The 27,295-nt window shown below is 43.4% G+C and overlaps 5 protein-coding genes across 5 annotated transcripts in view; 3 read left to right on the top strand and 2 right to left on the bottom strand.

Moving 5' to 3' along the window:
* Positions 1–391, bottom strand: part of SARC_08320 (CMGC/MAPK/ERK1 protein kinase) — a gene marked incomplete at both ends in the record, with an annotated part of 6,712 nt that extends 6,321 nt beyond the window's left edge. The window contains one exon of the mRNA XM_014297715.1: positions 285–391. Within this exon, the coding sequence (XP_014153190.1) occupies positions 285–391 (107 nt within the window). The remainder of the gene's footprint in view (positions 1–284) is intronic.
* A 600-nt stretch (positions 392–991) lies between these two features.
* On the top strand, positions 992–10,509 carry SARC_08319 (hypothetical protein; the record flags this gene model as incomplete). The annotated part of the gene is made up of 18 exons (XM_014297714.1): positions 992–1,177; positions 3,351–3,497; positions 3,736–3,804; positions 4,013–4,210; positions 4,416–4,520; positions 5,082–5,232; positions 5,393–5,513; positions 5,973–6,145; positions 6,353–6,441; positions 6,899–7,047; positions 7,333–7,417; positions 7,633–7,761; positions 7,962–8,111; positions 8,539–8,748; positions 9,027–9,176; positions 9,320–9,581; positions 9,776–9,972; positions 10,213–10,509. The coding sequence occupies 18 exons, from the start codon at positions 992–994 to the stop codon at positions 10,237–10,239; spliced, it is 2,598 nt and encodes an 865-aa protein (XP_014153189.1). The 3' UTR covers positions 10,240–10,509.
* A 1,724-nt stretch (positions 10,510–12,233) lies between these two features.
* Positions 12,234–20,691, top strand: SARC_08318 (hypothetical protein). Its single transcript, XM_014297713.1, has 18 exons — positions 12,234–12,593; positions 13,088–13,214; positions 13,814–13,963; positions 14,289–14,459; positions 14,737–14,859; positions 15,066–15,342; positions 15,517–15,648; positions 15,800–15,920; positions 16,125–16,232; positions 16,409–16,580; positions 16,807–17,423; positions 17,724–17,873; positions 18,002–18,261; positions 18,504–18,605; positions 18,844–18,995; positions 19,344–19,515; positions 19,620–19,725; positions 19,957–20,691. The coding sequence occupies exons 1-18, from the start codon at positions 12,375–12,377 to the stop codon at positions 20,608–20,610; spliced, it is 3,813 nt and encodes a 1,270-aa protein (XP_014153188.1). The 5' UTR covers positions 12,234–12,374; the 3' UTR covers positions 20,611–20,691.
* Positions 20,692–21,239: 548 nt separating this feature from the next.
* On the bottom strand, positions 21,240–25,028 carry SARC_08317 (hypothetical protein). The gene is made up of 5 exons (XM_014297712.1): positions 24,869–25,028; positions 24,017–24,453; positions 22,330–22,593; positions 21,989–22,080; positions 21,240–21,815 (listed from the first exon to the last, which is right to left on the bottom strand). The coding sequence occupies exons 1-5, from the start codon at positions 24,964–24,966 to the stop codon at positions 21,444–21,446; spliced, it is 1,263 nt and encodes a 420-aa protein (XP_014153187.1). The 5' UTR covers positions 24,967–25,028; the 3' UTR covers positions 21,240–21,443.
* Positions 25,029–26,646: 1,618 nt separating this feature from the next.
* Positions 26,647–27,295, top strand: part of SARC_08316 (hypothetical protein) — a 3,974-nt gene continuing 3,325 nt past the window's right edge. The window contains exon 1 of the mRNA XM_014297711.1: positions 26,647–27,022. Within this exon, the coding sequence (XP_014153186.1) occupies positions 26,831–27,022 (192 nt within the window). The 5' untranslated portion in view covers positions 26,647–26,830. The remainder of the gene's footprint in view (positions 27,023–27,295) is intronic.

The raw sequence follows: 27,295 nt of genomic DNA, 5'->3' as shown, positions 1-27,295 counted from the left end.
CGCCTGTTGTAACCATAGTAATGATTGATTTTCACGTTTGTATTCATATCTGGTTTCCAACTAGTATACTTAGCAATGAAAATAATATTTTGTATTTGAAGAAAAAAAAACACGTATAAATATATACATTTATGGGATATGATGCTCCGTGTATATACGATTGAACTCTAACATGCACTATTTTTATATAAGCCTGTTGCAAACTTCCTGTTATCGATATATGTATCTATTTCACAATAGAAGTAACAATTTAATGTCACGATCGGTGACCTTCAAATGCATACCAGACCATTCCATAGGCGCCCTCCCCAATAAACTCGAGCTTTTGGTACCGTGTTCCGACTTTGAACACCTGCCCACGGATAGTCACTGTGCCATCTTCGCTGGCCATCGTGGTCAATGTACTAGCTTGACTGTAGAACGATGAATATAGATTGGCAACGCGAGCTGTGTTTGAGCTTGCTGGATAGTGCGTATGCACCTATTTTTTGTAGTAGACACTATTCATAAATATTTACGCGAAAGTTGTCTACATTCCACGAACAAGTTAAAAAAGACGGCACAATTTCGGCTCTAAATATTTATTTTCTGTGCCAACTGTGGTGTTATTGTGAAAACTCAAACCTAAATATATTATCCGTAGAGAGAGTTCAGAGAGAGATACAAAATAAAATATACATACTTGGCCCAGATTCTATGGTGTTCTATTGGACAATGATCCTCTCTTTGCCCAATAAAATCACTCAAATTTGCATTGGAATCTGTCTTATCCTTCGAGTACCGAACTCTTTTAAATCGGAATGTTTCATAATCTTAAAATAGATTTTGCATCTGAAACGCCATGTGATTAGGGCTGTGAGGTTGTGAGCTCATAGACACCTATCTTGACAACCACCATGATAATCTCTTTGTTTATAGTTACAGATAAGCGGATAAAGGATAGACATATAGACGTAATTCGATAAGTTGCGATATCTATCTCTATTGCAATATGTCAGAGAAACGCATACTACTCCCTGCGAAGGAGGCTGCCAAGTTCAAGCAGATTCTCAAGTGCTATGAAACAAAACAGTATAAGAAGGGTCTGAAGATGTGTGAACAGATCCTCAAGAAGGTTAAGAACCATGGCGAGACGCTGTCTATGAAGGGATTGTGTCTGAATGGCTTAAATAGAAAGGTAAATAAGATCCTCATATTTTCAAAGGACGATATTTAGTTACAAATCATTCTAAGATTTCTGAGTGGGACGTACAAAATACTTCGAAATGGCCTCACCAATATGGAAAACATACTTAGCACTAATTATATATGTGTGTGTGTGTGTGTGTGTGTGTGTGTGTATGTATGTATGTATATATTTGGATGGGTGGGTATATATATATATATGTTTATATGTATATGCATATATATATGTATGTATGTATGTATGTATGTATATGTATGTGTATAAATATATATATGTATATATATATATATATATCAGGTGTGTAGGTACGAACACAGTATAGGAATGTACATATATATATATATATATATAATTTTAGATAGTTATATATATATGTATATTTGTGTCTCTGTTCGTGTGTTTGTTTGTATATTATTTCATATATTTGTACTATATTACATACGCGCATGAATATTTATATTTGTATGTATATGCAAAATATTACTAACTTGATATTTTTCCAGAGATGTGCATTAGTTCATCTCTGTATCTACGTAGGCGTCAACAAATCTCTGTATATGTGCATCTTGGTATATACATGTTTGTACATGTATACATTTAATAGCTGTGTTTATATCCTATCATACCGCATATCATATATATATATATATGTCTGTATCCATGTATGTACATTTTATTTGTATATTTTGATGTATATATATATGTGTGTGTGTGTATAAATTGTTTACATACTAATGTATTGGACGATAATTCATGAACTTTTGTACTTTCACGCATAAGCATTCTTAATTTGTCTGTCAAAACCTATCTACATAAAGATTATGTACTTGCGTATGTACATGTAAATTGATACATATACCAACACAAGAAATCTTGTAGATATCCTGCCATATGTCGATGTGTTTGCGACAGTTTTTCTTCGTATAATAGCAGAAATATATATATATATATATCAAGTAAAGTTCAGGAGGATTGTTTTTAGTGTTCGGTTTTTGCATACGCCTATTGTTACATGTTTCTGTTTGAATACATTCATCCATATGTCGTGTTGTCTAGTATATGTGTGTGTGTGGTGTGTGGCCATTAGGGTTTGCTCGTATACATCCCCATGATATGTCCGATGTTGCTACATAATCACGGAAGGCTCGATTGAACTTCGAATGTGTATTGTGTCACACAACGATTCTGAATTGTATCCACACGTATGTATATTTAGCTGCTATCACGCGCAAATTTTATGTGTGCGTTTGAGAAGGGCAGAAGGCGCGTTTGAAAAATTGAGATATATATATGTGCTTATACCCAATTTGGTATGTCTACAATGATTTTTATACTTTTGTCTATGTCAGCACATTGCATTGTATAGTGCTATCTCCGGGCGTGTTCGGCAGTTTCCACACTTTACTGAATCGCTTCTTATATTTTCAGTTCATTCATTAGTTGTGTGTACATATTGCTAAAATTTGTTTTTGAGATTGTATTTAAGACTACGCAGTCAAGCTAGATCAGCTCTGTTCATGTGCTGTCTCGCGTCCGGCCTATGCAAACGTGCTCTTCTACTAATGAGCTTGTTGTACAACAGTGTGTATCGGTGTTTGTGTATTGAGATGCGGAGACACATTGTATCTCCTGATAGACAATACAAATCTGATGCCTGCCCGCAAAATTGAGTTGTATGGCTTAGGCTATACAAATCTGATGTTTGCCTTCGATATTGTCCTTTATGGTACTCGTCGCATTAGTGGGAATTTTATGGCGAGAACGCAACACGCAGAACTCCGAAACTGTTTTTGTTTTTTTGCCTGATATATTTTTGAGTGTGCGTTATCTGTTTATACCTGTGCGTCGTGTATATATGTACGCACCAGGTATCACTATCGAACGACTGTACGGTCAGTTGCGATTCCACCTGGGCTGTAGATATCACGTATTTCACCACAATTCTAATGTATACAGCGCGAGTACCAGAGTTGTACACCTTGTCGTACTAGCTAAAACTGACCGTTTAGTCATTTCTACCCACGTCAGTCCGATTTAAGCTGCGATTAAGCGCTCGCAATGTAAATACCAAAACCCTCTCGACACATGAATCCGATATTGGCTCGAGCAAGGAATTTGCACCAATTATAAATGTATGCATTTGTCTTGTTATCTACCTACATAGGAGGAGGCCTATCATTTCGGACGTGAAGGGCTCAAGTACGACATGAACAGTCATGTGTGCTGGCACGTGTACGGTCTGATGTACCGCTCCGATAAGAACTACCCCGAGGCAATTAAGTGCTACCAGAATGCCCTTCAGCACGATAAGGTATGTGGTGTCTTCGGTGCGTAGTATCAAGGACCCTTCTGTTTGTAAGGTTTTGCGTTACATATTCACAACATGCCATTCGTTTTACACCCCGTGGGACCTTCCGCCGCTCAATGTGTATTGAAATATGGATTCATACAATTGTATACTTACTTCGACTATGTTGTTTGTAGCTTGAAATCTGCCCCTATGCCACCGTTTAAAGTTTCTATTTCATTTTAACATTCAATTGGGACAGCTGAACACCCAGATTCTGAGAGACTTATCATCGCTTCAGATACAAACGCGCGATCTTGAAGGTTTCAAAGTAAGTGAGGCCCCGCAAATAGTGTGTAATTGCTTAAATATCCAAAGCATATGTGTCGAAGCGTTATTTAATTTCGTATCCATACTACTTGTGGAAACTTTTTTTTCTTTCGTATTTATCTATCTTACACTACCGTCTATATACCCAATCTGTAGAACACGCGTATGCAACTTGTACTTACACTACCGTCTATATACCCAATCTGTAGGACACGCGTATGCAACTTGTACAGATCCGCTCTCAGGCACGCGTGTCGTGGATTGGACTGGCGATGAGTTATCATCTCCTCCAAGACTACAAAATGGCGCGCGATGTGCTGCAAGTCTACGAAGATACGCTCAAGAAGAGCGTAGCTGCCGCACCCGGTGCACCGGTCGAGAGGAGTGTGGGCACTCAGTACGAACATGTATGTGGATTGGGTTGGAATACATTCCACCTTGTTGTAAGATGTACATTTGGGATCGCAACATGAAAAATTATGTGTTTTGCAACCGATTTGACAATTGGTGTTCGTAGCCATACCTTCGCGTTACTTCATACATCGATAATTGTCAGGAACTGTCGGCATAGACTTGTCTTTATTGTCTCATATTCTGTATTCTATCAAACAGAGCGAAATGCTGCTCTACAAAGCCATGATCGTTGAGGAATCGGGGGATATTGAGCAGGCCATTAAAATTCTGGACGAGAACAAGATCGACATAGTGGATGTACAGGTAAGGATTGTAGTTTTATATAGAATATCCCGTGTTTACAATACCCTCATTTAGATTTATAATATTGAGATGAACTGCTGGGATAGTCACATGTTTTGAAGTGTTTAGAGGGTGCTCTATAATAGGTTAAACGAAACCTGTTGAGTAAGGTTCGATAATTCCTACTATATATCCTCCTCTGTGTTACCCGCTGGGTCATGTACTCCGTCCTAAGCTTAGAGAGCTTTTGTAGTCTACTCGCAACATTCGTCGGAAACTATCGCTGAGGTCTCACACCCACAGCAAGAAGATATAAGTGCTCGAAGGTGTTTGCTGTGATTGGTCGTGACTTTTTACTGCAGAACAATTTTCCTATTCATCACTGTCTGTGAGTTTTGCGGACCATTTCGGGAACCCCAATTCGGTGAATGTAGCAATACACCTCCTTGGTCCAACATTTTGTCTCTATCCGAAGTAATCGACCCGATGGGTTGACCGAAGATCGCGTGGTACTCGGGAGTCCTAAGCGTATGCTCTAGGGTTAATCTCTCTCAATGTGAAACACTGTTGTTTCCCGCTCAGGCCTACAAGGCACAACGCTCTAGTCTGTTGTTGAAGGCCGGGCGATTCGGCGATGCGGAAAAGAGCTATAGAGATATGATCGACACAAATCCTGATGACATCAATCACTACCTAGCCCTGGAGGCGTGCCGTAAGGGCCTCAGAGGCGAAGGTAAATTTGTTTTGCATGGTTTGTGTTTGGTAATAATGAATTGGGTGTGTTGAATTAAATTGAATAACATTGTATTTCATTAGGATATTGTTGGGTTTTCTTGATTGGCTGTATTGTTTTGTGAAAGTTTGTAAATCCGTGACCTCATACGTTTTCCCAGATACACCCGACGCGCAATTCCGAGAAAGTCTTGAGGAGCTCTACAGAGAGATGGGTGAGAAATTCCCCAGGTCTACTGTTCCCAAACTGCGTCTACTCCAAGTTACACAGGCCGACAGTGAGTATGTATTTTCGTTCTCCTGTGGATTGTGTTGCTTTGCTTTGTTTTGAATAATTTCCCCCTACGGACTTAGGAAAACATACATGTATAACTTAGCTTGTGGTTTAGTTGTCAATTCTTAACAATTGGTTGGTTTTTGTCTCGATTGATATTACTGGTGTAGGCCATGAATGTAATTTGTATTGTAATGTTGCCCTCTCATCATGCTTGATGTGTCCGCTACATATTAGTGGGTCTCTCTGAAATTCAGACTAATACTTCTCTGAAGATTGTGTACCTTTGCACACATTGCCCTATATTAGCTCCTATTCTAATTTCTGTACCCTGCACTCATTCCGTCCCGTCATGAACGTCGAGAATCAACTTGTCGATGTGTTTTCGTTATAGAGCGAATAATTACAATACCGGATGCAATCTTATACTGACCCTCAAGCTGTATCATCGCACTTCTACCCCCAAGACTCTTTCGGGGACAACTGAAGAAGTTCCTACAACGGTCGTTACGCAAAGGTCTGGTGTCTCTATATGCGTCTGTAAAGACCCTGTACGCCGATCGAGCGAAGGCAGCCGTAATCGAAGAGGTTGTCGAGGGATATCTAACCGAACTGAAGAAGAGTGGCAAGCTATCTAGTGGTATGGCGCATATCAACTGTCGTTCTGCTAAGTTTATTGGCTATACGCTGTTATTAGCGCGATGTACATAGTGTCGATTCCGATGTGCATCTTCTAATTGTCGGTACATGTGTTACAAAGTTGTACGAAATCTTTAGCCTTTTCAGTCATGCTTCTCATGGTACGAGAGAGAGGTTTTATATGATTTGTTATTTTTTTCGATTTTAGGAGAGGAGGCTGAGGAGAATCCCGCCACGCTAGTCTACGTGGAATACTTTTTGGTCAGGCACCACATTAAATGCGGCCATTTGCAAAGGGTATGTCCTGGCTATATCATCGTTTGCCTTGCATCGCCCAGTACTCTTCACCCAATAGCAGAGTGCAAAAGTGCAGACAGGAAAGTGTAATTGGTTTTGCAGTCCTATTTGGTACGGATAGCCAGTTCACTCGCGCACGAACATCTCCGCGACAGAATTGCTTATGCTTGATTCTGTTCCTTTGCCGGCGCCAACCCTGAAGCCCGTTTTTTTGTGTTTGTTTTTTATTTTCATTTCCAATTGGTCAGGCTTTGAAAACTTCGCCCTCAGCATAGACGCAATTGTCGTCTATTACCCCCTGTTCTGTCGTTCATGATTGTCGTGACTTTGGTATTCTCACTATCTAAATGTCTAACCGCGTAGTGTTTCTGTACTAGTTGTATAGTTCCTGCTGTCGTATCCCTACGAGGATGATAACTAACATATTGCTTTTTCTCTGTTTTCGCAAATTTATCAGGCTCTGGAACTTATTGAATCCGGACTAAGCCACACACCCACATTCTTAGAATTCTACACCGCTAAGGCACGTTGTTACAAGGCAAGCGGCGATCATGCAAAGGCCGCTGACATCATGGACGAGGTTCGATCGCTCGATACCGCAGACAGGTACGTTTTGTTTGTTTTTGTTTTTAAAGAGTGAATGTATTGCGACCCATTCTGCTTAGCCTAACAAATATAAAATCGATCGGGAGCACCCCTTTAAGTGAATATTGGCTTTCCATATTTTGAATTTCTAGCTTCGTTAAGTTTCTGTCAGTGTGGATTTTCTGTTTCATTGTGTATGCATGCGTATACAGCCTTTTGTACACGATTGTCAGTTAGTTGATATTTTGTTTGCAAGCTACAGGTGTTTTGCTGACTTGCTTGCTTTTCTGACGCATGCACCACTAGGTACTTGAACTCAAAGTGCGGCAAGTATATGCTTAGAGCCGATCGACCCACGCAGGCGCAAGAGATTGTGGGATTATTCACTAGGGTATGCAGTTTTACTTCAAAACGTACAATTGGTCTAATATTGCGTTCAAAAACATGTGAAGACTCCGGAAGTTCTTTATGCAAACGTGGCTTACCTTGCCATATTGCATGTCACTGCCGATTTTATTATACATAGCTTTCGTACCCGCGCTAAAGATTCCTACAGCAGTGTAACACCGTATATTCGCTCGTCTCTTCTTGTTCTGATGCCTACAGGAAGGTGTCGATCAGGTGGATAACATAAATGAGATGCAATGCATGTGGTTCGAGAACGAGACCGGCGAGTCTTACCTGCGCATGAAGAATTACGGCATGGCGTTGAAAAGGTTCCATCAAATAGAACAAGTGAGTTTGTACTATCGGCGTGCAATATTGATTATCTCCAAACGCTAAGGTGCAGTTTCAATTTCAATTGTGTTCACGAAATGAGCGTTTATTGGTGCTGAATACAAACTATGGATATATGCGCTGTTTGGACAACATGTCCAAAGCACCCATCTCGCTCTATGAAAGCGAGTCTAATACTAGTTATTTCCTTTCTGCAGCACTTTGTGGATATCAACGAGGATCAATTCGACTTCCATGCGTATTGTATGAGGAAGATGACTCTTCGTTCTTACATACAGATGATCAGGTTAGAGGACGGTCTACGCTCGCACAGTTATTTCAAAGCCACGGCCATGTCTGCAATAAGGGTAAGTGCATTCATTCTATGAGTCCAACTATATCTACGTATATTTCTATATTTTCTATATATATATAATCTTCTTTTACGTGTACATGTATTGAGCTCAAGTTTTTTCCCTTTCCATGTGCATTCGCGATAAGGGTAAGTCACGACTAATCAACTCGACTTGCTTGTTTCTTGAATGTGATTCTCCAACTAAGTACAATATGTATCTGATGTAAGTACAATACCATACTTCTCGATTAGTTTGGTACCATCCCTAAAGTATTTTCACTGTCAATTTGATCCTTAGAAAGCGAGGTTGGCACACATTGTAAATTTTCTACGTAATGCAATTTATAGTCACGCGTGAAGACTGAACATATGGATGTACAAGCTGTTGTAGAACCCGCTTGTGAAACTGAACTTTTCTAACGAATATAAAACACCTTCAGGCATACATAGAGCTCGCCGGCGCGCGCGCGGCCTCTCCCACCGGTGTCGTCAATACTAGCGGAGAGTCAGGCGAAGGTGCCAATGGGTCAGGTCTGTCGGTTAAGGAACAGAAGAAGCTGCTGTCTAAACAGCGCCGAGAGGCCGCCAGGGCTCAGCAGGCGGGAGAGGCTACCAAGGATAACAACACGAGGGAGGCGGAGACGAAGAAGGTGAGCTACGGTCTGACTGTGTACATGAACTGGATGGCTGTTCTATGCGAGAGAGTTACTACAGGTCTCGAAGCTTAGACTGTGTGTCTACGCGTGCACTCCTGTGATGTCATGTGTTTTTCAATATCCAAGTACTATACCGTATCATTAAAATGTGTTTTGTTCGCAAGTCGTACTAAGGGTGTGGCAGCAAGAGTTTACGGCAATGAATCTACTGTGTGCGCACTTGTCTGTACTTCACGTAAACTCACAACTGATTTCTATCCAACCGACTACAGGCGCAGGAAGCTGTCAAGAAGGAGGATAAGGATGCCAATGGAACTGAACTGGCGAGCACGACCACCCCTATAGACGAGGCCATCAAGACATTCCTTAAGCCTTTGCTAGCACACTCTCCGAATGACATAGACACACAAAGGACTGCTGCCGTATGTATTTTATATTCTTCTTTATTTGGTATATTATTGCTGTCTTCAAAATGTATTGTTCCCCAATTCCAACATCTATCCGCATGTTGAATGGCTTCGGTTTCAGGTCCTTCTAACTTCGTGGTTTTTATGCGCGCACACAGGAATTATACATGTACAAAAAGCAATATGTGCTTGCGCTGAAGGCTCTGGTAGCCGGTAAGCAGATCTGTGAGGATGACCCTGGATTGCTGGTACAACGAGTACGCTTTGCACTGGCAACGAAAGACGCACAACTACCCGAAGTTGTGCGAAAGGTTGTGGACACCCATTTGGCCACGATTCTGGATGATATGCAGCTACAACTGCACATTAAGAAGTATCAAAAGGAGAGTTCAGGCAAAAGCTTGCTGCATATGCTTGCCGGTACGACTCTTTAGTGTCTTTTCTCTGATTCGTGTTATCTGCAACTCGTGGGCTATTTTTGCAATCAATATTTGTGAAACTTTATTGCTTATTTAGCTGACATCAGACTCAGACTACGAGAGAAGAAAATATACGTCCATCGAATTCTTGTGGGTGTGAAACTCTCGTTAAAACTTCTCTATATCGATCACTAGGATTTCAAGCAGAGACTTTGGTCAACGGTAAATCCGAAGACTTGACGAAGCGAGCGGTTGCTGCACTCACACAGCTGATCAATGAGATGGACTCGGCCGACATGGTTGTGTCGCAGATCAAGAAGGTTCAATCAACACTCAAGACAACATTCGCTCAACATGAAAGCACTGACGAGTTCAAGCAAGCGTGTTTGGAGGTTCGTAAACTATGTTGTGCTCCATACGATTTATGTTCTCGATGGAAGGCTCGATATCTGTATGGTTTGTTATTTGGTGCTCTTTGATAATATGTAATCGCGATCTGTATTCTGGCGCATATGTTCGCAAACATTCTACGGTGTAGCTCATGCGCCATTCCTATTTGTTTCCTATCAATTCTAAGTCTTATTCCGAAAATCTAATTTTGTTCACTGCTTTCCAATCTCGCACTGTTGCAGAAGTCTGCGGTATTAGCTCTACTGTAAAGGTGAACTTTGACGAGTGATCGTGTCTTGACGGTGGTAATAGTATATAACTGCCGGTTTCAGCCCCGATTTTGAGCTTATTCATTTTCCAGCTCAATTATGCACGCTATGCCGCTGGCGCGTTAAAATGGGAATTTCTGAAAGGCTTTCACATGAATTACAATCAGAAAAATAATAAAGTGCATCACTGTGTGGGGTGAACGTCCCGTGAGCATCGTACCAATTCGCAAGAACCGTACAGAGAGTTGCTGCACAAAAGCGTGTTTCAGGGCGAGAATTCAACATCCTGAATTTTTGGGGCTTTCTGTTCCTCATTTTGATTAATAATGTACTATTTGTTTCCTTGGTAGCCGTTTCAATCCGATATACGGAGCTTTTCATACCAGTGAGCGAGAAACAAACGGTAATAAGCTGTATAGTCATAGCATGGTTTTTGATTGTGATAGATCTACTAGTCACGAGTGGTTATCTATTCACTAAGTTGCACCGCCCTTTAGTACGAAGTAGAGGGAAGAGTTCATATTTGTCACCGCTTTCGGAGTGTTCGGAAACATAACACCGCTCTGCATCATAGCCTTGGCACGTATGGGTGTCATCAAAACTAGCATGCCCGTTCTGACAGCACTCTTGGCACTGAGTACGGTTAGTTCCATACTCTTTTTGGGTGCACAGTTGTGTCGACAAAGACTGATATATCTGCTCTTCGAAGTTAAAATGGTAGAATCGCATAGCATATACACATATTCGTACATATATGTGGTAGTGTGGGCTTTACTCGTTGGAAGTGCCACCATGATACTGGGAAATATACAAGGAGGGAAATTTAAGCACCTGATGGCCATCCCCGTCCATATCGGCTACTACGCTGTACTATTTGTGACTGTATACTATACATACAAGTCTCGGCATGTGATGGTTGGTTTCTCCGATTGGAGGTCGAATGCACTGATCGTACTTTTCTACGTGATGACTTCAACTATGGCTTGCCGGGAAATGGAATTACATCGTGTGGGCTCTAAGTATGTACAATTCAGATCCCGTGAATAATGCATTCTGATTATCACAATTAAATGCGAATAATGCACTCTAATTTTCACCTTTAACATTCTGATTATCACAATTAAATGCGAATAATGCACTCTAATTTTCACCTTTAAATGCGAGGATTTTTGAAAGGTACAGCTTTGTATTTGTACACGTTAAGCTACCCTCAAAAGTATATCGTAGCGTATCGCTCACTGGCTTTGGTAGTATTTTCCATATGTTTTCACTGGCTACTGTCACAGTCAATATGAATCAGCTCGGTCAGAACCGCTTCTACCTGAAGTTAATAGTTTAATATCTTTTTTACATTTAGTGGTACATTCTGCATAATCATTCTGCATAATGGTGTGGGCTAAGTGGCCCTTTTTGTGTACTTACCATTTAATATGAGAAAGCACCATAATTGCAAACAGCACCTTTTTGACTCCCCATACGAGCTACGATTCGAAAGAGAGGACAGTGTTACATTCAAATTTTGCAGAGCGAAATATTTGGAGTCATGTACGTCAAAGACTTGGCCATTTCTTCTGGGCTAGTTTCCAAAACATAAGCAGCCGCTGCAAATCCCGGGCTGGCACACACTCATGTGGCAGTCGGCCACAGAATAACAGACCAAGGATTCAATATATTTATTTATAATCAATTTCACAGACTCGTAGCCTCAGCAGGCAGCCCTCGCTCGTCTCAAGAAGCACAGAAACGGTAACAAGACATTGATTGGTTTGGAACGTTTGCGCCATATAGTTGTCTTTTCTTCGTAAATATCAGATATATATGCGTGACCCTCAGACCTCAGTTCTCTCACAGTCGGCGAAGATACTAAAATATGATTGATCGGACTATTATTTATGTGTTCAAAACTAAAAATTGTCTTGGGCTCTCTCTCTGACTCTACTATATATATATATAAATATATGTGACAACAGCAATAGAACGAACGAATTGACCCACTACATTACAGCAAGAAGGGCGATTCTGTGTTTTAAAGTGCGCTACACTGTCTTCCGCTTAGAACGGTCAACGTGGCTGTTCTGCTAGTGTTGGTTTGTACGTGTGTGTAGTCGTATCAAATTGTAAACTTCGAAACGAACATGTCTAAACAGGTGCAGTGGCCGGTGGTTAAGTGGTCCCCGTACGACGAAGATGTGTTTGCAGTCACCGGGAGGGACGTTCGCTTAGTACAGTTTAAGGCGCCCTCTGACACAGAACGGGATGTGAGTGTATATGCTGTGGCCGACACAACTGTTGCTGAGACTTCTACGTCCAGAGTATTGGCTACAAACCGGTATCAGACGGGTATCTCGCGGAAGGTAGGTTCGTGCAGTCGTGGCCAACGAGAGTGACAGGTCCTATAGCTCATCAGTATCCGAAATTCGTCGGTAATTGTTCTTTCTTGTAACGATATGTGAACCCTGTCTTCCGGCACAGCGTACTGGAGCAACACTGTGTGTCTGTTATGTTTTGCATTGTATAGTCAGCACTTCACAGCCAGCCTGTTGGGCTCGTGAACCCGCGTACCTACTCGTCTAGCGGCATACAACTACGTAAGTGCAAGGAAAGATACATGTACAGGATCTGAAATTGCAACCGTTACAGTACATAAGTCTCGTCAGAAGCTTAAATCAATTAATTGTCCGTGACATACAAACGTTGAGTACTATTTGCACTTGGGAGATAGTCAACTGGGTTCAGCGCCAGACTCGACACTGATTATAACTCTACATCGTATACACAATGATATAAAATAGAGTGTATGTTAAGCTGACGACTATATATACTTTATTTGCGTCAACCCTACTCAAAGCCATGCCTCGATTGGATGCCGGAGCGGGGCTTCAACTTGGTGGGTGTTCCCTTAATCAATGGCGACATTTCATTGTCAGTTTTACATCCCACACTTTCTGCCGCAGATGTGATACCTGACTTGCAAGGTATGCAGTCACTCAAATAGAAAGCCATACGTTCGTGGATGAATATTCAATGTACGTTGTCTGCCGGAATGCTGCGTGTATACATGTTGTGCATGAGTTTTTAATAAGGACCTATCTGCACGCAGAATAGTTGTTATAGTACGCACTGGAAGAGCCAAGCAACTGGGGACGCTAGAATGTGTTCAGGCGCGGAGCAACACATTCCTCGGGGCCGATCTTTGTTGCTAGACTCGTGTGATAGCGTATGTTGTTGCCCGTTTGGTTTATCTGCCTGTCTCACTATATCGTATTTGCGCCCTCCGTGACTGTTATCTCGAATGGTATTCCTTTTCGATAATATATGACCCATTGGCGTCACCCGGCTATGTTCTCCGACAACTATTACAACTATTCGTATATCACGTGCGCAGCATAGCTCACTAGTTCGCGGGCATATGAATATTCGCCGCTGTGCCGCTCGCGCAAACTGATTCCTACTGCTAGCTCCAGCTACAACAAATCATCCGCATCCCGGGTACTATAGAGCACATCCCTGTTATGCATACCTGAGACATCAAGATTTGAATAGCTTAACCTCCTACTCTATTGAATACTATTAGAGAGTGTCCGAACATCGTCTTCAATGTTGGAGAAAGCGGACGGAGTGGGCCATGGAGCGACTACTCATGCGAGCGATAACCACAACGGCATACGAGAATCACAGGTCTCGCTGAGAAAGGCTCGTAGTATCGGTAATGTCGCCACCCAAGGTAGGGTTGATTAGCTATCAGAGAAATCTTGATTGCTCCCTCTCTTTATGCTCAACAATGCGTATACAATGAGCGCAGAATCTCGTCAAACTTTTACAATCTAATCTGCCCTGTTTTCTGTACAATTGTAATTGTTTATACTGCCCTTGGCACCTGCGTAGGCATGCAATTGGGACTCTTGCTTGCTCCGTAATGCATCTCTACATATACTGAACTGGGGATTATCGAAGCATTGTCAGTACATTTGAAAAATAATTTCAGCCATTTGCCGCACTACTTCTCCGCGCTCAAAATGACACTTGGTGGATCACTATGTATTCTACAGCTGGTGGTCCTAGTACTGAAGGCCGGCGGATTGACGAGGATAAGCAGAATCAAGTAGCTCTGCTTCAGCTCCGCAATAGTCGGTCCTGTGTCGCTATGCAATTCAATCAGATCTATCCTAATCTGTTGGCTTGTGGATACGAAAGACATAGGGGAGATGCCGGACTTCTAAGTAAGGCCGTCAAAGAGGCAGACGTGTTTCGATTGTATTAGACGCTTCTGATGTGGGGATCTGAGGGTCACTGAATGTCGATGATGCGTTGATAGACGCTTGTATTACATAGTTTTGTATTGCAATCGCTGAACATTGTACTTAATAATTTTATCGGCTGCATTGTTTAGTATGCTCCATCCTTGCCGCACGCAGAGCTACTAACAGGCTTACGTACAGTTGGAGTGTTGTACTATGTGTCACTCAAGCGGCGCGATTGATTCAATCGACTTCGCAGTTTGGGACATCAGCAAAGTCTCAGTCGTATCAGAGGGTGCGAACGACAGCACAGCCACACATGCGGTAGACAGGCAGGGCCGGAAGGACCGGAGACTATCTCGCGCAGCTGAGGTGGGCTTTGGTATGTTCTGCACCTGTGGAGATTGACTTATAGAGTCTTTCAGAATGCTCTGTGTATCTTTTGAATTGGTGATCTTTTCTTATTTATCCCGTTGTAAAAACGCGAACATTCACTTCTCAATGCCTTTGCCGTAAAGTCTATGCACGCGCTTATATAAGCACATATGGCGGACTTATATACAATTATAATTGTCTGCCCATGCTCAGTGGCCAAATTCGATACAGGGCTGGATATTCCTGAGAGTCTCCCGCGTAGTCAGTCATCGGACAATGTCAAAGGCACGAGCGATACTCCCGCCTTTAGACCCATAAGTCACAGTGAAGCGGTCATATCTCTTGCTTGGGTGCCTCACACACCACATGTATTGATGGCGGGAGTGGCTGGGAGGCATCTCAGGGCATACGACGTGAGAGCGGCTTCGGATAATCCAATACAGTCTGTGGGCACGCGCGCGGTGCACAATCTGACATTTGATCCGTACAGGTGACTTATGTGTCTCTCTTTAAGTTTGCATGTGGGATGGATTAGCAAAATTGTTGCTGTACTTGCGCATAAATTCGTAGAAAGGGGCAAATGAGGATTATTTCAGCCTAGCGTGCATAATTGGAGGAGACAGTTCTCGAGTCTCATCTTGCGTTTGTGTATGGAAATCTGTAGGTCGCATGTCTTTGCGTCGATCTCGGAAGTGGAGAGCACTGTCAAAGTGTGGGACATGCGTTCGATGGTGGATCCGGTGATGACTATTCAAACTGCGCTGCCCGCCGTTTGTATGGAGTGGTGCCCAACAAGGTATCCATCCGTTTCGCATCAGAAGTTGTAAGCTAGCGTTTCTCGAAGGCGTTGAACGGCAAAGTACACCTGTGTTTTCCGCTTGGACATAGTAGTGTATGGCTGCCCTCAGTACCCTTTTCTCAATGATTTGCTGCGTGTTTTGTTGCAGGCCCGGCTATCTCGGATGCTTGAGTCGTAACAATCAGCACAAGATTGAGATTTACGATATCAATCACGCTCGCATCGACGATGGGCTTCGATCGGGTGGCACACGCTACGCTGTAGCTAAGGTAAGCAGTCGACCTGGTCGGTCTAACCAGTGACCACTATACGCGTACTTGCCGTTACATTGATAGTAATTACGTCTTGTATCATTTTTTTCATTTAGCTCTGGATAGTTTTTGATCTAAGAGTACCACAAGTGATATTGCCTTCCTGTTGTGTATTTTTCTGTGCGTAGACTTGCTCATCCGCTCTTCACGGCCCTCTCACAGGTGCGTCCCAAGCAAATGCGACACACCGCTTATGAATTGTCATCCTTCCATTGGCACCCGCACACACCGGGACGTTTGGTGACAATCTCTCTAGACGGCGTTGCGGAGGTATGACGAATGGAGCCCTATCTAATGTTTTATCAATACATGCAACAGAGTGCGATACACGTACAGGCAGTATTTCCTAGACTCATTGCTAGTACGTTCGTGAACTGCTTGGTCGGATAACCTTGGTCCAAACCTCTTACTCCGTATATTCCCCCTTCTATCTGCCCTTCAACCAGAGCACTCGGGTGTGTGATCCTAGCCCAATAGGCTTTCCCGCGGCTAGTGGTGGTGTGGATTGGATTACCAATCAAGACATATTGTCTGCCAGCCCATTTAAAGATGGGACTCTTCCTGGGCGCGCTACACCGATTGATCTGACTTCAACGCTAGGAGATCGACTTGTACTAGGTATCCACGGCCTGCTCATACAGTCTTTTTTCTTTCTCGTCGTGTTGTGGCTTAATCGAGTGCAGTTTCTCTGTATTGGTCGAATTGAAATGGCTTTCAAGTGTTCCTAAGTCTTGCCAATGGACAGCTTTAGCACACTTTATCAGGCTAATCCGTCAAATTGAATGTTTGTATTTTGTTTTCTTATTTTTTTCCTTATGGTTATTTAATCAAAATTCCCAACTAGGTAGTGATGGGGGTACACCTTTCTCCTGTGATCGGCGCAGTTCTCTCCCGCTCGATGCTTTTTCCGGCTCCTCCGCCACCCCACTACCGACCGAGCTCACAGCGCAAACAACGCTTGCCCGAGAAATCATCGATACACTGCGATCCGATCCATCCAATGTCATTCACGAGCGTGCCCTCAACGGATACGGCATGGATCTCGCTTTGAATATAGCACTGACTCAAGACGACCCCCAGTTGCAAGCCTTGTGGAGTTGGCTCTCTGACGTCGAAGTGAGTAGCGCAGCTGCCGGCTTGGCTGCTCATGCGCCCACTGCTAAGACAGGCATGGCCATAACGTCCAAGACCGTCCCGGTCACCTCCTCGCCGCACACTATCCTGGCTACACAGCTGAAGCGGAAGGCCGATATGCAAGCGGGTATTGCGGAGCTGCTGGGTGACTGGCCCCGAATCCCGCGAGACCAGGTGCAGGCGCAGCAGTCGCAACTGACATCAACACACAACATGACCTCAAAGTACGGAGGACTAACTACAGCCCACCACGAAGTGAGCGGTGGCGACGGCGACGGGCACCGGTTTTTCCCGGTCTATCGGAGTATGGGTAGACAGGCTGTACAGGTGCGTGACTTGAATCTCGTTGGTAGGTTGAGTGGTGGGGTCCTGGCGACGTATTATAGTACCACTTGTCAGTGTTGTCAAAATTGAACAGATAGTCTCGGTTATTATACTAGCCCGATTACAATCTAGAGTTAACGTGATTATGCGGGAAATCAGAAGCTGAAATAGCAAACTAATTGTTAAGAATATGGTTGGGCACACCTGGGTGTAACTTTCACACATCACTACTGACAATTTGAAACCATACTAGCATACTCATGTTCTGGCTCTTCCGGGGTGGGTTGTATGCAAATGCTTTAGGAATTAATGGGCTGGCATTTTGGAATGGTTTCGAATCCTATTGAACCAGTGCTACAAGCAATGGAAGAGGAAACCCACAATGAGAAGGCGGCTGCCTTCAGTGTCTTCCACTGCAACTTGATGCGCGCATTAACATCGCTGCAGTTGAAAGTAAGTGATCATTTACATAGCCGGCATTTTGTAAGGCACCAATTGTGGTTTCGTATCTGAGAATTTTGCTCCCATTGTGTGCTCCCGAAAATATTCATAAAAAGTCTTGATCTTTTCTATCTAAAAAGATTGACGAGGGATATGATAGCCCCGAACTTCAACTAGCCATCATGGGCTTGTCGGGCTACACTGACAACCGTGACAGTATATGGCGGGAGTGGTGCAGCGGTTATTGCAGTCGGATGCAAGATCCGTATCTCCGAGCGTGTTTCTACTTCCTCACATCCATGGGCCCACCATTTACTGATGTGCTAAGCGAAACTGGCATGCGGCTTGAAGACCGTGTAGGATTCGCATGTCGCTTTCTCCCCGATGCTGATTTACACAGGTATGTAAGTGCGTGAATGGTTTCACATTGCAATACAGCTTAGATGCGTGATCCTCTGGGCTATCGGTTATTATCTGTGGGGTGGGATATTTTTTACCATCGACTTGGCAGCGAACCTGACGGCGTGTATTATGAATAAACCTCTGTGAAATTACTGTACGTGTCGTGAGCAAAGCGTCTCTTTGTAATCTCACCATACAAGCCAATACTTCCGGCCTGAAAGAGATGACCTTGTATACTAGATATATTCAGGAGACAACCGAGTCGTATATACTAGATGGTGATCTTCGAGGTATCGCTTTGACGGGGCTAACATCTGTCCGCGGGATGGAACTGTTAGAAAGGTGAGCGTTGATAAGAAGTGCTTTCTCCTGTAGATGTAGATTGTGTAGTATGAGATACTATGAGTAAGCAGCCACCTCTGTACTGCCGATTACCATCCGCACTATCTGTCAACATAGTCAATGCCGCTAGTATATTACCATCGGACGGGGATATGCAATTTATCGACCCCCTTCCTATATGCACGCACTTCGTATACTTATCTGTGATCATTTTCGGCTCAAATTTACCCATATCAAGGTACCTTGAGCGAACGGGCGATGTGCAATCCGTGGCCTTAGCCGTCGCCCATGTGCACTCGTCCGTTCAGACTGACAGTCAAGTGAGCCCGGATGGTCCAGATGGTCGATGGGGAAATGCGAGGCGGAATTCAGAAGCCAGTGCAAACTCCGGTAGATCGTTTGGAAATTTCTAGAGTACCGGATTTTTTTGTTTCGATACAATTTGAGAGTTAATATATTCTCTCCGTGTGCTCTTGTTCGCAAGGAGGATTTCAAGAGGAGCGTACATTCGCTTAAATGTTTGTAAATACCTGAGTATCGGGAATCTCCCCTTTTCCACAGGACGAATCACGCCCAGGAAATCGCTTGAATTTTATGTGCTGCCAAACTTTGATTGTCACGTTATAGCAGTAATCTGTTTACTGACCGCTCAATCGTGGTATGCCATGTAGGCTTGTGAGAGGTGTGGTTATCTCAGTTGTTAAGTATTCTGTTACGTTGAAATCCAATACCACACAGGTACACATCCAGAGCAATTTGCACCGTATAAGCCGAAATACGAAGAGTGGGTGGACACATATAGAGATATGCTAGACCGTTGGCAGATGTGGGAGGAGAGAGCACTTTTCGATGTGAAGCGTAACCTGCTGGTTACCGATAGAAGCTCAACTAGTTTCCAAATGTTTGTCAGGTAAACCAGGCCTGGCCGATGAATTGGATTCAAACTTTGGTTTCGCCTCGAACTGCAGTGGAAGGTCAAAATCTTATTTTGTACCTCCATCGTTCTATTAATAGGTGCAATCTGTGCAATAAGACGGTACAACGATCATCTAGTGCGAATGCGAACTTTCATGGCCAACAATCGCGTGCATATAACGCCATGGGTGTTGGCGGTTTAAAGGTACGTAGCCGGCATGGCATTCTGACGCTCTATATTATGTTGCACACACGACCTTTTCTTGGTACACTATATCGCTAGTTTCTATGACACTACCCATGCTCATGCACTCGCGCATACCGCTAAGCGCTGAATACTTTCACGGTTTTCTACTAATGAAACTACCTTCACTGTAAACTCGTCCTCAGTATACTTACCCGTATTATCCCAAAACCTGTGTCTATACGTCAACAGGCCAATGTATGCCCATCGTGCCGCAAGTCTCTACCGAAATGCTCACTCTGTCTGGTTCCGGTAGGAACTCCGTCCACGGGCGGCAATCCTGCGGTAACCAACAACAATAACATGCACAGCCAGAGCGGCAGCAATCAAATGCCGATCTCACCGAGCTTGCACAGTCGCACACAGCTCAGAGAGTCAGGCCAGGGTGGCAGTGGGGGACTCGCTATGGGTACAGGAGGTCTACTGCACAGTGCCAGTGACCAGGTGATCGAACGCAGGATCGCGCGCATGGCTACCGCACCCCCGTCGTTGACTGTCAATAACCACAAAGCAGGTACCAACGGGACGATGCACGGGATTGGTTCCACACCCACCTCGCCTGCAAATATTAACATGAATGCCATGCAGAAGCAGACCTCGATAAACAAGAACTCGAACAGGCCGGATGGGCCGATGACTGCTGGTATCGGGGTGGAAGGTGCGTATACCAAAGCGTTGCAAAATCCGGCGATGTCGCCCCTTTCTCTGTGGTTCAGTTGGTGTCAGAACTGTCGCCATGGCGGCCATGCTGGTCACATAACGGAATGGTTTTCTGCTCACGATGAGTGTCCTGTATCAGCCTGTGATTGTCATTGTATGTTGCAAGACGGTGTCACGATGCGATGAGCAAGGGCCTGAATGCTTGTCATCCCATAATGGCCTGAATGCTTGTCATCCCATAAAGGCCTGAATGCTTGTCATCCCATAATGGCCTGAATGCTTGTCATCCCATAATGGCCTGAATGCTTGTCATCCCATAATCGGAGAGTTGGACAGGTTGCAACATTCAGAGGAAATTCAGGATCGTTATCCATGAGATTGATGCAAAAGCTCTCCTCACATTCGCTTTTCAAATTGGCGCGTGGATGCCCGAACTTCTCATGCACTCGTTATGTACTGGATACGACGGAAAGAAGTCGTTGGTGGCTTGCCAAATGATACTGCGCAAACTGTATTTCGCGGACAAATGTGGTAGGGACAGAGATATATAACGACTATCAACGGCGCTTAGGTAGTTCAGTACGTCCCCAACAACAAACGAAAGCAGCGGAGTCTCAGGATCAGAATAAGAACAGTTCTGGGCATCAACGGCCGGACGCAAGTGCCCAGAGGCCGCTATTGCGTGTGGTCTATTTGACATGGTTGGCGAATGGGAAACTTAGTATCGGTATCGCAAATTTAGTCAATTTAAAATCATCCGGTGACTCGTGCACGATGCTATCGCATGATGAACTTAAATGTATCAAGCTTTCTCGGCCGGATCTGATCTCTGGTTTGAATGCTACAGTATATGCGAACCGCAAAGATGGTTATTTAGCCCGTTTCGTAGTATCTGAAACGTATTTATTAAACCTGCTGGTCATGCATAGGCAAATTATTTACGCAGGCAACGCAGCTGTCGTCGTCAGGGTTTCTGGAATTATATCGCATATCGTGACTCGCAAATGTACACCTTATGGCTATTCATCTGCTGCCATATCTGTACCTTCCTCCATCTTGAAATCCACTACTTCGTTTTCTTCGTGTCTGTCTCTGTTCTTATTTTCGCTTGGCTCCTCACCAGCTGGACTGTGCTGCCTTTCCACCTTGATACAGTGGTCGTCCGTGACCATCTTATCGTCTTCGCCCTCTCCCCTGTCGTCACTAATGATTATCGTAGCGTCTCTAATGTCTTCCGGCCTTTCTGCTAGTATTGCTTTCCTACTGCGCTCTAACAGCTTGAGTGTAGTTTTGGTATGCTTTGCGGGCTTGTAGAATATGTGCGGGGTTGACTTCACCCGTATGAACTCACAACTGCCCAAATCGGTGAAATGCTGAAATTTCATTTGTTGCTGTTCGAAGAAGGACGAACACGGATGAGTGATATATTTGATACAAACAACTCATGTGCTGGATACCCCAGATCAATCTGTGGGTACATGTTAATATCAATTAGGAAGTCAAAGGAAGTCAAATTGATGAATATTTGGGTGGAAACTGAAACAAACAAAGGCACTCTACATACCACTCGACTTGCTTCCACTTCTTCAGAAAGATTGACCAGTTTTTGAGCGGTTTCATCCTTCTGCTGTAGTAAGTTCAATATCTCCTCCTCCTCTGTTGACGTATGCCATGTGAAAATAATTCAGTCACAGACTACGTGCTGCGTCCTAGATATACAAGCACCCCCCAGCACAAAGATGCAAAAATTGTACCGATTGTTTGCGAGAAAATGTACCGAAACCTGTCCGAACAGAAAAAGGATCGCTCCGACCGAAGCGCTGTAATCCGCGTACACAGCCAGTGTATACTATAAGCTAGTTTATAAGTAATTACGTGTATACACATGTAGAGATAGCAACCCACCGATCTTGGACTGCTGACTTGTCTTCTCGGTGATGCGCTTCTCGATTTCCTGGCGCTTCTTAATTAATTCCTCGTCCTTCTGCTTGCTGACCCGTCGGCCACCCACCACCACCCTGTTCCTACTACCGCCCCCCATATTACCCATCAGCGCCCCGAATAACCTGCGGTTGCGCGTCTTATCTAGCACAGCCTCCCCTTGGCTTATCCTCTGGGCGCGTGCTTGTGAGATGCTGGCCATATCTTCTTTCTTGGGGAGAATGGGGCCTGAGTATAGATAAACGTGAAAGAGGCGCATTAGAAAAAAAGGTACAGAACAGTTTGTGCCATAGTTCCTTCAACAAAAATGTACCTGGAGAGTGGCGTGCAACATGAGAGCCTTAGATGGGCTGCAAGTGCTTGGTTGTCGTAGCTGATTATTGCTGTGCTTAGGATATAGAACACAATACGCTTTGTGATTGTGTCGGGCCCTACTGATGAAGGATGATGCACACTGGTGGGCTGTGAGAGTACCAAACTTCTTCGTATACTATGTATGATCCATGACAGTGGATTGCTTCTATGAGGTTCGACACATCCGCAATAGCACCATATAGCATCATGAAATCCTATGGAAACCTTTGTGGTACACGGACAACACTCAAAAAAATTCATGGACAACATGTGTGCATACAGATACATCAAATTACCAGAGAGTAAGCTGTAAGTTAATTATATGCCAAACCTCGCGGCGTGTGCATGCGGAACCGCATGTTTTCTCGAGAACCACGAACACTCAACAGTAGGAACGGTAGAAAATCTGTGCGTACGTTAAAAACTTCTGCAAATGCAACACCCTTCTTAACATTCTTGCATAGGGCAGCACGATGTAGTTGCCCTTGCTTTTAAGTCATCGCATCTCATGCATGAGCCAAGTACCTATTCAGTTCTACCTGCGCTGCGCACCCCTTTGCCCTACATAGCGAGTTATATCAAGATTGGCCCTAATCATATCTTGCGCTCATTTGCAAGGATTAGAAGCTTGCTATGCAGCCACTTATGCACACGAACATCGTGTCGTCTTCTTATCCAAAAGTATGCGTTTGTGTACGTTTACATAATGACCCGACATCCGTACACGATATAATCGTTTCCGGGTTTCAAATATCATTCGAACGTTAGCTATACGATAGAACATATACCGTTATTGATACTTGCGAGCAGATACGAGCGCATGAATACCAATTAAGGTTACATCCTCACTAATTGTTGTATATAACAACATGGATTATTGACAACGCACCTACATTGTATATATGAAACCATGTATGCATACATCCTGCACTGAGTTTTGTTTCATTCTGCATTGTGTTCTGGAATTAAGAAAGCACTCTATACAAAGCATTACAATGCATATACGCATATACATAGAAGAGAAAAGAAAGATGGGTGAACTAGTTCTCGGATCTGAACAATATATACGCAGGGATGACACACGAAGATATCAACCCAATGACCATGCTGTTAGATACTTTTGCACATTTGTCGAGTCAAGCTCACAAGCCGATACCACTGTGTATGTCCTAGAACAAACAAACACTCACTACAAGGGGTTGCAAAATACACACTTCATCCACTCAGTCCAGTGTTTGCAAAGTGACAGCGCTGTGTCAGCGTAGTGTCATAGCACGTGCACTATAAGTATCCATACCTTTCGATTTAGGCTTCTCGGGCACATTGTCAAGCAGCTCCCCTTCTTCCACATCTTCCTGATCAACGACATCCTTCTTTGAATCCTCTCCCGGTAAGTGTTCTGCGTGCGCTGACGCCCTTCTCCGCGTATCAGAATCCTTGTTGCTATGTACACCCCTGCTCTCTTTTCTCTCAACTTCCCGTCTGTGGTCTCCACTACTCCTGCCCTTGTGTGTATCTTCGCGCTTGCTATTGTGTTTGCTGTCTGCCTTCACATCCGTGTCGTCTGTACTGCCATTAGAACCAATGAAATTTTTATCTGGCGATTCATGCATCTGCTCGTCACCAGGGTCGACACGAGCGCTCTTAGTCTTGCGGATTATCACGCTCTGTATAGCAGGTGTATCGTCTTCTTCATCCTCCTCTAACCGTTGCTGTCGCTTTCTTTGTAGCCGTCTGACATAATTTATAGACGTTATGCTAAAGTTAATATAACGATTACAATACTAGCAACAATTCTGCCAGGAATATATGATTTGGTGAAAGATTTGAGACAGTGTCGGAATAGAAAACATACCATTATACCTGTATATATCTAGTTATTAATGATGTCGATAATGTAAGTACGGCATGCGCAAAGTACTGACTCAGAGATGCTGAGCAAAACTGAGGACAAAACGTGTGTTTCTACTATCTGCTACGGGCCGGGGCTTTAATATAACAAACAGACTCGATAAACTTTTCTTATCTCAGGTGTAAATTTGTGGGAATTCAATACACGCAAATATACGGTGGAACGTGCACTCTTTAAGAAAGGAAGACATATGTGAACTCTATATCACCGGCTGTACGGAAGTCCTAGTAGACATACCTGGCAGTCGCACCGAAGCGATGCAGTTGATCCTCTATTTCTTTGAGTTCAGCTTTGTAGGCCTGAAACTTAGACTCGGCTTCCTTCATCGTGACCATTGTGGATATTCATGCATGCAACCTCGAACACACACTAGAGTGACTCTCCATTCACCAAAGCCTATATTGATGCATTTGAAGACGCTACTAATCTGTGTATGCCTATTTTGTAAATACTGCACCTGTGTGGGCCGTGGGTCCCGTGGTGCCGGTCGGAAAAGAATGATGGTGAAAAGTTGGGTTTTTAGGGTTAGGTGTCTAAAAACAAAAAAGGCCTCAAAATTTAAAAACCTTCCTCGGCCTATTCAGAATTCACATGTGTGAACATAAATGAATAAACAGAATGTGTAGCTATCTATTAAAGTAGCACTTCGGCAACGAACTAGATTCAGTGGGCCATTTTGTATCTGTTGCTTGCACTTGTTCTTATTTGCTGTTTTTGATATGAAATCTAAGAGAACAGACACACTGCGTGAACAGTTTCGAATAAAAAATCATGGGTGCTCAATATGGTTCAGTTCGGTTTAAAATTTAGAGCATTGATAGCTTCTAATACATCACGATAACCATGATTATTACTTTTATAACACTGCCTCAGCGTACTTAGAACCCTACTCCTAGCCGTATCGGGAGGGGTTACGCCAGTCGCTACGTCCATGTGTATTATCTAAAATTTACCCTAGTATTCTACCATATTTCTTGATGCTCATATAACTGTTGAAATTGCACGGTTGTGTTCTAACAGTGTAGAAGCTGCATGTCAGATACCGACAGTAATCATACTTCTTTTAAATATCTTCAGCACCACATCAACAACAACAAGGTACTCCGTTTTGAACAACCCGTTCTAACTATTTAGACAATAGGTTAAATTCCCAACAGTCGCTACTTTAAATTTATACGAAAACAACGCAACTACTAATTTATCCCTAAGAATGTAGTAGCGGTCGCTTCACACGGAAGTTTTACGAAATATTGTTCAGGTCAAATCTATATAAAAAAATTATACAGCTGAAATCCATATTTATGTATGTGTATTAAAAGCTAATTTATTTTTGTTATTTTACAGAGGATATGTTCACCCTAGCCTTCTAAATTAAACACGACTATGATGTTGAATTGTGTAAACACTTGATGTAAAAAAACGTTTCACGCGTCAAAGTTGTTCATTATTATATATAGCTGGGGACGCCTTGATGGACCGAATATCTAAAAAGGGCTTAAAAGAAGAAGGATATAAACATTGGCGCCTGGCGCCTGGCGGTATATACATCGGCAAAATCAAAATAAACAACTCGTCAAAGCCGTCGGAGCCATCAAACAGTCAATTTTCGCGTGAAAATTCTATAATTAGAATATTGCCGCTACAGCAAAGACATTGGCTAGATATGCCAAATCACAGAAGACATTGGCTAGATATGCCAAATCACAGAAATAGGCTCTTAAAATTGTTTTTGATTGGCCCTTACGTTGTCACGACGCACACTAAATTCGGGAATATCGACTTCATATTCGGGCTGTCGGAGTGTCGGGCCCCGCGAGATATCTTTTTTTGCTTGACTGCTGTAGTGCTGTCTTCTCTCGGTTAGCAATCAGCTGGTATTTATTTTTATTTATTTTTTGAATAAAAATACACCGTTCTTTGTCCCGGTGATAGCGGCGCCGTCTGTGCACAATTCGCGCGCCCATATTTTTTTATACATACTTGTTCAATCTTCAGAAGGCTATGACTACTGTATACAAGTTATTCTAAATAATACAATACGCCTATAAAATTAGATCAATTATATGTTAATACCAAGTAACGCTCGGGCTGTTTTCGTACAACATCGTCGTCTTACAACGCTTACAATTATAATATATATACATATATATAGGCCATCTGTACATATATACTTTTCACGTACATCATCTAAACACAACCATGATGGCTTCTAACAAAAATGAGAGTGTCCCCGTAGTCGACACACCGACTACCGAGGCCACTGCCGAGCCCACACCAACTCCGATTAAGGTCGGTACAGGTGGGGCTAAAGCACACGTGGTCACTGACGGTAACATGAGTGCCGAAGAGAAGGCGAAACTGCAGGGAATGATTGGTAACGCTAATGCACAGGTGCGTAATAGTGTGGAGTAGCGAATTGCTACATGTGCACGAGTGCTCACACATTGATGCAGTTGTTCCGCGCTCATTGAAATACTGTGTCGTCGCACTGGACGACGCCTATATGGTTTGTTGATGGACTGTGAAATCTAATCAGCGATCAATTGTGTAATTATATTGATCACCTCGTGCCTGAAGAGGGGAAGCCTCTATATTGTTGCTGGCTCTGTGTGTGTGTGTGTGTGTGTGTGTGTGTATAATGTATATATAATGAATATATATATG

This window comes from Sphaeroforma arctica, assembly GCF_001186125.1.
Source record: "Sphaeroforma arctica JP610 unplaced genomic scaffold supercont1.738, whole genome shotgun sequence".
In the NCBI taxonomy this organism is placed as follows: domain Eukaryota; class Ichthyosporea; order Ichthyophonida; genus Sphaeroforma; species Sphaeroforma arctica.
The sequence above is the reverse complement of the archived record's forward strand: the minus strand, read 5'-3'. Positions and strand labels throughout refer to the sequence as shown.

Excerpts from the sequence above, each read along its gene's own strand:
- SARC_08318 (XM_014297713.1), top strand. The coding sequence starts at position 12,375 with ATGTCTAAACAGGTGCAGTGGCCGGTGGTTAAGTGGTCCCCGTACGAC. Across the intron at positions 13,215-13,813 it reads TGTGATACCTGACTTGCAAG|AGAGTGTCCGAACATCGTCT; the intron begins GTATGCAGTCAC and ends GAATACTATTAG. Across the intron at positions 18,262-18,503 it reads CCCGATGCTGATTTACACAG|ATATATTCAGGAGACAACCG; the intron begins GTATGTAAGTGC and ends CTTGTATACTAG.
- SARC_08317 (XM_014297712.1), bottom strand. The coding sequence starts at position 24,966 with ATGGTCACGATGAAGGAAGCCGAGTCTAAGTTTCAGGCCTACAAAGCT. Across the intron at positions 24,454-24,868 it reads CGCTTCGGTGCGACTGCCAG|ACGGCTACAAAGAAAGCGAC; the intron begins GTATGTCTACTA and ends AAATTATGTCAG. Across the intron at positions 22,594-24,016 it reads CGAGAAGCCTAAATCGAAAG|GCCCCATTCTCCCCAAGAAA; the intron begins GTATGGATACTT and ends ATCTATACTCAG.